Source organism: Pan paniscus, chromosome 1 (genome assembly GCF_029289425.2).
Source record: "Pan paniscus chromosome 1, NHGRI_mPanPan1-v2.0_pri, whole genome shotgun sequence".
NCBI classification, from domain to species: Eukaryota; Metazoa; Chordata; class Mammalia; order Primates; family Hominidae; genus Pan; species Pan paniscus.
In genome coordinates, this window is record NC_073249.2 from 52,804,259 (window position 1) to 52,815,636 (window position 11,378).

At 35.4% G+C, this 11,378-nt stretch overlaps 1 protein-coding gene across 1 annotated transcript; it reads right to left on the reverse strand.

The window, feature by feature from the left end:
• Positions 1-359: 359 nt before the first annotated feature.
• LOC134729391 (complement factor H-like) lies at positions 360-11,135 on the reverse strand. Its single transcript, XM_063598170.1, has 7 exons — positions 10,936-11,135; positions 10,282-10,467; positions 7,131-7,304; positions 5,871-6,047; positions 4,293-4,469; positions 1,858-2,040; positions 360-747 (listed from the first exon to the last, which is right to left on the reverse strand). Exons 1-7 carry the CDS (start codon positions 11,063-11,065, stop codon positions 545-547), a joined length of 1,230 nt encoding a protein of 409 aa, XP_063454240.1. The 5' UTR covers positions 11,066-11,135; the 3' UTR covers positions 360-544.
• Between the last annotated feature and the right edge of the window lie 243 nt (positions 11,136-11,378).

The window sequence follows — 11,378 nt, forward strand, 5'->3', positions numbered from 1 at the left end:
GTTTGCATTATCACACGTGCTAGATTGACATCTTGTAGAAGTATCTACATTTCATCAGTTTTGGTGCATTTATGTATTGATATCACTTTTGGTGCATTTATATATTGATAAATAGTAATTACTTATATCTCATTACCAACGTGAGTTAAGACTTGACTTGGTTTTTACATCTTTGTAAAGTGATGTAATTTTGAAATCAGAGACAATGATATGTTTTCCATTTTCTGTAAAACAGTGAGCCTCAGAAGCTGTGGAGAAAGCTTTGGGAGATTTAAGAGTGATGAACAGAAATAAAGTCTGAAAAATTGCGTCTAATTTCTTGCCACAAACATTTTATGAACTGGACACAACCGTTAGTTTTCCAAGTTTTAATATGGTGCTTTTAAGAAGAGAGCCACCGGTCTCAGCTTATAATTACATTTTCACAAATTAATCCAAAATTTTACATATGAATAAAAAGGAGTAAAACAATACTTAAAAAATGAAATTAAGAACTGATTTAATACTAAAGTTCTGAATAAAGGTGTGCATTTTATGATTGATTCTATCTTTTTACACAAGTTGGATACTCCAGTTTCCCATCCCAACATGCTGTTCGCAATGCGTGAGAACTTGGTGAAAGACGATATCCATTTTTACATATAAATTCAACTGATTCACCTGTTCTCGAATAAATCTTCTCTTTGGCTTTCCACCTTAATGCTATGTTATACTTTTCCATAATTTCTCGGGATATTACACACGGATCTGAAAATACAAAACAGTAAACATAAAACATTAAGTAGTATGCAAATCTTCATAGACTTTCAGGTTTTCAAGTAGAATGTTATATGATGGTTCAGGAATTATTTCTCAAAACACTATCCAAACCAACTATGTAGAAACATCATATTGATTTGAATAAACTTAGAATGGTAATCGATGTGAAAATGAGGTTCGATGTTTAATGTATGAGAATTAGGGGTGTATTATCAATGATTCATTACATCAGTTGTCATTTTAGGATCCCTGCATTTTAGAACTTATCATTGCTACTTTTGATTAAGATATTGGTCAAAGAGTACAAACTTTCAGCTATAATATGAATAAGAACTTGGAATCAAACATAGAGATCTAGTGATATTTAGAGCTAATAATATTGTATTGTTTATTTGAAAATTGGTAAGAAAGCAGATTTTAAGTGTCCTCACCACAAACACACACACACATACTCACACATCCACCTACACCCAATGGTAAGCATAGGTGATGAAGAATGTGCTAATTAATTTGTGGTAATCATTGTAGCATAAATATATCAAAACAGCATATTGTCAAACATGAAAATATATTTTTATTTGTCAACTAAATGCTTTAAAATAAAATATAAATATAAAGAGAAAAATTACTTCTTTTTGTTGTTTTTATTGAGACGGAGTCTCGCTCTGTCACCCAGGCTGGAGTGCAGTGGCGCGATCTCGGCTCACTGCAAGCTCCACCTCCCGGGTTCCCGACATTTTCCTGCCTCAGATTCCCGACTAGCTGGGACTACAGGTGCCGTCACCATGCCGGTTATTATTATTATTTTGTATTTTTAGTAGAGACCGGGTTTCACCGTGTTAGCCAGGATGGTCTCAATCTCCTGACCTCGTGATCTGCCCGCCTCGGCCTCCCAAAGTGCTGGGATTACAGGTGTGAGCCACCGCACCCAGCCCTAAAGAGAAAAATTTCTAAACTTTACTTTCTAAAAGAAATTTTTGGTAGGCAGGCATTCAGCAGAATGGTTGTTCAATAATCTGTGATTATTTTGTTACCAACAGCAAAATATCAGACTCATCACACTGATTTTTCCAGCCACGTGAATATTAAAGTACTTACGTAAGCATTTTGGTGGTTCTGACCATTGTCCATTTCTACATGTTATTCGCTTGTTACCCTCAAGTTGATACAAGTTCTGGCATTGGTACTCAACTGTTGAAGCTGGAGCATATACTGACAACGGGAATGAAGTAATGTCCCCATTGTCAATAGGTGGAGGGGGCCCACATTTTCCCGTAGAATCTAAAAAACATCATTTCATCACTTGATTTATTGTGAGAGCAAATCAAAATACAAGTTCAAATAAGGCAAATACAAACACAGCACTTTATATAATATCAACAGTTTTGTGATTTCTGGTAAAAGAAATGAGTCCTGGAAGAAATTTTAACCCTTTAAACTGAAAGTAATATATTTAAGTTCTTTTCTCCTTACTGAAAGAACACATAAAACATTAACAAATATTGCTGCTTATGGTAGATCAGGATTAAGAAATATCTTTCCGAATGAATACATGCTAAACATAGAAAACTATGACAAAGAAAGTTTCTTATTTCATATTCAACATTCTTTGGAGTAACACTAAGAGGACACGGGGTTTGAAATTCATGATGGTTCTTAAAAATCCCGTAGGAATTATAAAATGGAAAAGTATGACAAAAATTTTTTAAAAACACTGAATATACTTAATAATACATGGGGAGCTGACAGACAAATAAATCCATGAACTTGAACATACAGCAATATAAATTACCCACTCTGAAAATAGACTGAAAACAAAAAACTGAACTGAGACATTCAGAAAAATACAACAACAAATAATGCAGATGCAGAAAAAGAAGAGAAAGGATATTGGGCTGGAAAAATGAATAAATAAAAGGATGCCTGAAAACTTCCCATTTTGACCATAAGGCATAAACTTATATTTAAGAAGCTGAGTGAACTCCAAAGAGGATAAAAACATTGGAATTTATACCAATATACATTAAAATAAAACTACTTTAAAAAAAGAAAAAAATACCTTGAAAGCAACTAGACAAAAACTATGCTTTTCCTCGAGGGGATCAACAATTCCAGTGATGCTGAGTTTTTCATCTATAACCATGTGGCACAGTTTTCAAGTGTTCAAAGAACTGTCAACTCCAAATTTTATATCCAGTAACACTATCTTTTACAAGTAAGGGGGTAAATACAGACATTCTCAGAGAAAGGGATACCAAGAGAATTTGTCTCCAGTAGACCTATGCCTAAAGATTAACTAAAGGAATTCTTCAAATTAAAATAAGAAAGATAAAAGAAAGAGCTTGAGACTTTAGGATCCTGAAAAAATAGAAAAACAGAATGGATAAACAGAGGAGTCAATATAACAGGATATCTTTTTCCTCATAAGTTTTTTCAATTATGTTTGATATTTGAAGCAAGTGAGTTTAATATTGTGCTCAATGTATGCAGAGAAAAATACTAGTGGCATTTATACTTACAACGTGGAGAGTATAAATGGATCTACATGAAAGTAAGGTTTCCATATTCCAGCTGTAGATTTAAATGTCAGTGCCAGTAGACAGTAATATATTATTACATATATATAGTATTAGCTAGAGCAACAACTTTTTAAAAGGAGGAGAAAAGCTATACAAAGAGATACAATGGAAAACAATACATATGAATCGAAATTAATCTCCTTAATAATTTTCCCTACAGGGAATGGAGGAATAGGGAAATAGGACTGAAACCCAGAGGAAACAGGCAGAAACAAATAAATGACAGAGATTTAAGTCCTATATATCAGTAATTATTTTAAGTGTAAATGGTCCAAGTGCACCAGTTAACAGGCCATGAAAAGATGAATGGATATGTAAACATGACCCAACTATATGCTGTCTACAAAAACTCACTTCAATAATAAACATAGGTAGAGTCTAAGTAAAATAGTGGAAAAAAAAAGAACCACAGAAAAACATTAATTTTAAAACATAAAGGTGAGTAAGATACAATTTCCTTTTTTGGTTTCCCTTACTTCATCTCTTTATATTAGAATGACCCAGGACTATGTGCTCGGACTTCTTTTTATAAATACAGTCAGTCACACACCTTTAAATATAATCTATATACTGAAGATGCCCACATTTATATCACAATCTATGACCTCTCTTCAACTGCCTATTCCATATCTTAGAATGCACATCACTTATGGCTGTCAAATGCACATAATGTATCTTTTATTACACGTATTCCTGAGAAGGAACTAAGTGTTGTAATGCTTAAAAAGTATTTTTTTTCAGGTTCCAACTCTTAATTTGGTCGAATCTTTCTCGAAAATAATATACCCTATTACTTGTGTTCTGTTCACAGGAAGAATTGAATTTTAAGCACCGTCAGTCATTTTATTTGCATTTGAAAAATCTATTAATAAAAATGACTTCATTTTATTTAAATCAACATATTTTAACCCTGCTATACTCCCCCAAAATGTTAAAAGAAATATAATACTCTACCTTTGCATTGAGGTGGTTCTGTCCAGTTTCCATTTAAACACATCACTTCTTCATCCCCAAACATTTCATAAGGGCTCCTACATTGATAACGTACTCTCTCACCAGATGGATATTTACTCATCTGTCTCGACACTATATAAGCATTTTGTACTGTGGGTGGATTCACACAGGAAGTGTCTGAATAGAAAAAAAAGAAGTGGTTCCACCTAGTGTTCATTTTGAGTAGCAAATCAACTGATAACAGTTACAAATATATTTCAAGACGAATTTAAAATAAGTAGACAATCTCATCAAATATTTTGTTGATTTTAATAAATTTAAATGTAATATTGAGGAAAAGACATGAAACTATTTTTTGTCAGGTACAAGCGTTGATGTTTTAAATTTCTTCTTCATCCTTCGCTAGAACACTGATAGACCTTTTTTTGTTTTCCCTTCTGGAAGCCAGTGTAAACGAAAGTTTTCCTGGATATCTCTCTTTGAGTTTGAGTAAACAAATATTACTAGTTCTATTTATTTAACATTAATTTATAAAATACAAAAAGTCAGCATAGATTATGTGATATCAAATTTTTGTTTGCAATCATCCTGCTTATACATTTTAGCCTCTTAAAAATAAACACAAATAGGCATTTTCTTAGCGAATATGCAAAGAATTAAAAACACGTTTTGAAAATTACCCAAGTTAAAAGAGAGGAAGAAGGGTTAATCAAAGGATCCAAATTGGAGATGTGGAAAAAATTTTTTTAAAAAGCCTCTAATAATAAAAATAACCTCAGATAATTTAATTGCCAATGATTAAGGATATTATGCTGAACAATGCAAAATTCATCAGAGAGTTTCATATCCATGTGTAGTGAATAGACTATAGCAATGCTTCTCACTCAGAAGTGTAAATAGAATTCCCTGGAGGTGTTGGTAAAACAGTTTCAGGGTTCTACTTTGAGACTTTTGATTCTGTATGTCTAGAATGAGCTTATGGAATTTTATTTTCATTTCAAACAGTCTCCAAGAAGATGATGATGCTACCGGTTTAGCGACCACACTTTGAGAACTATTGAGCTAAGATTAATCATCAAATACTCAGTTCCATCTTTTTATTTTTAGGCATACGACTACTTTGTCCTGCCGTAAAAACTTAATTTATGTCCATTTTAATGATGTTAGAGACAATTCTATATTTTATTCCCAAAACACTCTATATAAATAAATTGTACTTATATATTCATTTATTTTAGGTTTATTTATTTTTTTGAGACGGAATCTCATTCTGTCACCCTGGGTGGAGTGCAGTGGCATGATCTTGGCCCACTTCAATCTTCATCTCCCTGGTTCAAGCGATTCTCCTGCCTCAGTCTCCCGAGTAGCTGGGACTTCAGATGCATGTCACCATGCCCCACTATTTTTTTGTATTTTTAGTAGAGACGGGTTTTCACCATGTTGGCCAGGCTGGTCTCGAACTCCTGACCTCAAGTCATCCGCCCACCTCGGCCTCCCAAAGTGCTGGGATTACAGGCGCCAGCCACTGGGCTGGGCCCACACATTATATAAATAAATTTTAAAAATTCACCAAAGTACCTCTGCATGTTGGCCTTCCTGTCCATCTGCTATTAATGCATGTTACATTACTGGCTCCATCCATTTTGTAATATGTTGCACAAGTGTAAGTCACTTGCTCACCCGCCTTATACAAATCCTTCTTCTCTCCCATGGGTATGGCATTTTCAAAGCTAGGTAAACTGAGACAATCTGTTTCTGAAATAGGAAAAATATGTATTTGTTCAGCAAATCTTTAAAAATAGGTTACATACAATACATGTAATGGATTCTAAAATAGCGATATATAGAATCAATGAATACTGTACAACATTTTTCTTATAACTTGAGAAAATATATTAGCCATTTTGTCTTAATTACATTAAATTCTTCTAAATCTATTAAAAATACAAGATAGAAATGATATTAGAAGCCTGAAGAGATATTGGTAGCCGTAGCAATTGAGATTACACATTTTTTTGTTCACATTATTTTTTGTCCATACTTGCCACCTGATATGGTTAGGCTTTGTGTCCTCACCCAAATCTCATCTTGAATAATAATCTCCAGGTGTTGAGAGAGAGACCTGGTGGGAAGTGATTGGATCATGGTGGCAGTTTCCCACATGCTGTTCTCATGATGGTGAGTGAGTTCTCACAAGATATGATGATTTAATAACTGTTTAGAAGTTCCTCCTTCACTCACTCCTCTCTCTCCTGCCACCTTGTGAAGAAGGTGCCTGCTTCCCCTTCAGCGGTAATGGTAAGTTTCATGACACCTCCTCAGTCATGAGGAACTGTGATCAATTAAAATTTTTTCTTTTATAAATTACCCAGTCTCAGGAAGGTCTTTACAGCAGTGTGAAAACGGAATAATACACCACCTATATTGTGTGTGTATTTCCAAATTTTTTGCTTCTATCAAATGTGAAATACTTATAATGATTTTTTTAAATATTTCAGAAAATGTACTTATAGGGAGATTGTTGATAAACTGACAGAAGATTGAATAATGTGGAGATTGATGAGTAGAGGCAGCTGTGCCCTAAGAACAGAGATGAGAAGTCTGAGAATATACATCAGAGGATGCTTAAAGTTCACACAAGATGATGCGAAAATGAACTAATTTGGCTTATAATGTCAAATTTTTAAATTACTACAGCTATAATTTCCCACAACAGTCCAGAATATTCAAGAAAACCTTATGAATTTCTAGAGTCCCTGTTTACTTTCTTATTGGTACCACTTACACTTTGAATGAAGAATATTTATCATACATATAATAAAATTCAATGCACCATACTTATGCATGATGGAGGGTGAGACCATTTTTCTCCTAAGCATTTTGCAATTGCAGGCCCATCAATTCCAAAACCTTCAAAACATTTGTACGTAACTTCTTCTCCATACTGATAACTGTCTGACATGTGAGCTACAACACCATGAGAAATCTCAGGTGGAGATTTACAAGGAAGGCCTAAAAAAAAAAGAATGAATTCAGGTTTCACTAACTCAGAAATTTAATTTTATATGCCTGTTTTAATATTAAGTAGTTTTATTTGAAAATAAACAATACAGGAGCTACTATGACATCACAGAGAAGTAACACAAATGTTTCCTAAAACCAGCCTTCTGGTGTCTGTCTGTCTATCGGACTGTCACCAACTGAAGAAGGACTTGAAACTAAAAATAGCAATACATTTCAGAAAGAGATCATCTATGCCTGGTAAGCAATGCCTCTGTAAACTTACTAGTGATAATAAGATACACATTGAGAGTTAACGATTCCAGGTAAAACATAATATATTGTAGGAAATCAGAAGGGGCATTGTGGGAAGAATGTAAAAGAAGTTTTAAAACATAGTGGCAAAGCAAACATGACAACTTGCAGAACAGGTTTAGCTGTGTCCCCACCCAAATCTCATCGTGAATTGCAATTGCCATAATCCTCACGTGTTGTGGATGGGACCTGGTGGGAGAAAATTGAATCATGAGGGCGGTTATTCCTCTGCTGCTGTTCTCATGATACTGCATGAGTTCTCCTGAGATCTGATGGTTTTATAAGGAGCTTTTCTGTCTTTGCTTTGCACTTCTCCTTCCTGTCATCATGTGAAGAAGGACATGTTTGCTTACCCTTCCACCAGGGTTGTAAGTTTCCTGAGGCCTCCCAGCCATGTGGAATTGTGAGTCAATTACACCTCTTTCCTTTATAAATTAGGCAGTCTTGGGTAGTTCTTTATAGCAGCATGATAACAGACTAATACAGTAAATTGGTACTGCAGAGAGTAGGGTGCTGCTGTAAAGATAACCAAAAATGTGGAAGCAGCTTTGGAACTGGGTAACAGGCAGGGGTTAGAACCATTTGGAGGGGTCAGAAGAAGACAGGAGAATGTTAAAATGTTTGGAACTTCCTAGGGAGTTTGACAGCTCAGAAGACAAGGTGTGGGAAAGTTTGGCACTTCCTAGAGGCTTGTTGAATGGCTTTGACGAAAATCTCACAGTGATATGGACAATGAAGTCCAGGATGGGGTGGTCTCAGATGAAGATGAGGTGAGGAACTTGTTGGAAACTGGAGTAAAGGTCACTCCTGCTATGCAAAGAGACTGGTGGCATATTGCCCTGCCTTAGAGATCTGTGGAACTTTGAACTTGAGAGAGATGATTTAGGGTATCAGGCAGAATAAACTTGTAAGTGGCAAAGAGCTCAAGAGGAAGCAGAGCATAAAAGTTTGGAAAATGTGCAGCTTGTAAATGCAGTAGAAAATAAAACTTCGTTTTTCTGGGGAGAAATTCAAGCCTGCTGCAGAAATTTGCAAAAATAATAAGGAGCCAAAGTTAATCACCAAGACAATGGGGAATATATCTCCGGGGCATGTCAGAGGCCTTCATGACACCCCCACCCATCACAGGCCCAGAAGCCCAGGAGGGAAAAATGGTTTGATGGACCTGGATCAGGTCCCTGCTGCTCTATGCAGCCTCAGGACATGGTGTCCTGTATCCCAGCTGCTTCAGCTCCAGCTGTGGCTAAAAGGGGCCAACATACAGCTTGGTCCATTGCCTCAAAGGGTGAAACCCCAAGCCTTGGTGGATTACACGTAGTCTTGGGCCTATGGGTGCACACAAGTCAAGAATTGAGGTTTGGGAACCTACAACTAGGTTGCAGAGGATATATGAAAATACCTGGATGTCCAGGCAGAAGTTTGCTGCAGGGGGGAGCCCACATGGAGAACCTCTGCTAGGCCATTGAGGAAAGGAAATGTGGGGTCAGAGCCCTCACATAGAGTCCCCACTGGGGCACTGCCTTGTGGAGCTGTGAGAACAGGACCACAATCATTGAAGCCCCAGAATGGTAGATCCATCAATAGCTTGCACTATGTTCCTGGAAAAGCCACAGACACTCAATGCCAGCCCATGAAAGCAACCAGGAGGGGGACAAAGCCACATCTGCCCAAGGCTGTGGGAGCCCATCTCTTGCATCAGCATGACCTGAATGTGAGACATGGAGTCAAAGGAGATAATCTTGGAAGTTTAAGGTTTAATGACTGCCCTATTAAATTTCAGACTTCCATCAGGCATATAGCCACTTTGTTTCAGCCATTTCCTCCCTTTTGGAATGGAAACATTTACCCAATCCCTGTACCCCCACTGTGTCTAGGAAATAACCAACTTGCTTTTGATTTTACAGGCTCACAAGCAGAGAGGACTTGCCTTGTCTCAGATGAGACATGAACTTGGATATGAACTTTTGAGTTAATGCTGGAATAAGTTAAGATTTGGAGGACTGTTGGGAAGGCATGATTGTGTTTTGAATTGTGAGGACATAGACTTGGGATAGGCCATGGTGGAATGATAGGATTTGACTGTATCTCCAACCAAATAACAATTTGAATTGTACTTCCCATAATCTCCACATTTTGTGGGAGGGTCTCAGTAGGAAGTAATTGAATAATGGGGGCAATTATCCCCATGCTTCTGTTCTCAGGATAGTGAGTGTGTTTTCATGAGATCTAATGGTTTTATAAGGGCCTTTTCCCTCTTTGGTCAGAACTTCTTCTTCCTGCCATCATGCGTTTGCTTCTCCCTCCACCATGATTGTAAGTTTCCTAAGAACTCCTCAGCCATGCAGAACAGTGAGCCAATTAAACTTTTTTTTGTATGTATAAATTATCCAGTATTGGGCAGTTCTTTATGGCAGCATGAGAATAATACGGATAGGTTTAATTTCACTAGATATTATTTTTTAATGCCGGAATACAAAGTGACTCTATCATGAACAAATAAAATTAACATAAATAGAATAGATTCAATCATGCAAAAAGTATTTTAATGGTATAATATATAAATTATTTTATATATGCAGTAATCTCAATTATTCTTTCCCCTCACTTTGATAACAAGAGATTATTTTTATGAATTCTACTATAAACAGAAATTGAGTATTCATATTGGCCTAACCTTCACACTGAGGTGGAGAACTCCATTTTCCCATGTAGCATGTTGTTTCATTTTCTTCAGATAGCCTGAAACCACCCTCACAAGTATAACTCAATTTAGTCCCATGTGCATAACTTTCTTGTGAAGACCTGGATGAATTAATGGTTCCGTGTTCTATCTGAGGTGGTTGTGAACATGGAATTTTTTCTAAATGAGGAATGAAAATCAAAGGGTCAAAAACAAATAAAATACTTAAATTGAAATATAAAACTAAATACTATTTCGGATTTTAAAGTGAGTATAATTTGAACAAATAAAATTATTTAAAAACAAAAACATATTAGAAACTCGCAAAGATATATTCCTCCACCATATCTATGTTACCATCCTCTTGTTCAATAATCATCTTCATTCATGTCTTGTTCATCATAAGGATTAAAATATGCATGAATGGAAATGTTATCTGACATTTACATAATATTCCAAAGATTTTGGCTGTATTTTGTTCAAAAAACTGAAAGAGCGGTGATTGATTAATGTGCCTAGGTCCTAATTTATTTTGTCAGGATAAAGTAATAGACATAGAGAAAGAACTTCTCTCTTGTTTACACGAAGCACAAGAGAATATTAACCTCATTTGAAAGAATTATGTAAAACAAATTATACACTACTGACCAACACAGAGTGGTATTGACTGCCATCTTCCATCTTTGCATGCAATTTCTTCTCCTTCCTGAATTAGAAAATTTTCTTGGCAAAGAACAGATACTTTCTCTCCATCCCGATAATTCAGTGTGGTTGTCATATTGTGAGAATTGGGAATCTGAGGTGGAGGTGGGCATAATTGTATTTGTGCCACTAAAAAATATTAAAAATATAATTAATTTTATAATAAAAAATAAAAATATTAAAATTAGGCTTTTTGATGAAAAATAATTTATATGATTAAAATAGAATAAATAGAAAGCTCAATAACTGTTTCATAAATTATCACATTAATTATGATGTTTTTGTATGCAAATATTATACTTTTCAGCTGTGTAACAGTTACATTAAACAATAGAACTTTTGGCTTGTATTCTCATAGACTTTCTTGTAGTTTTTTCATATATTCTTTG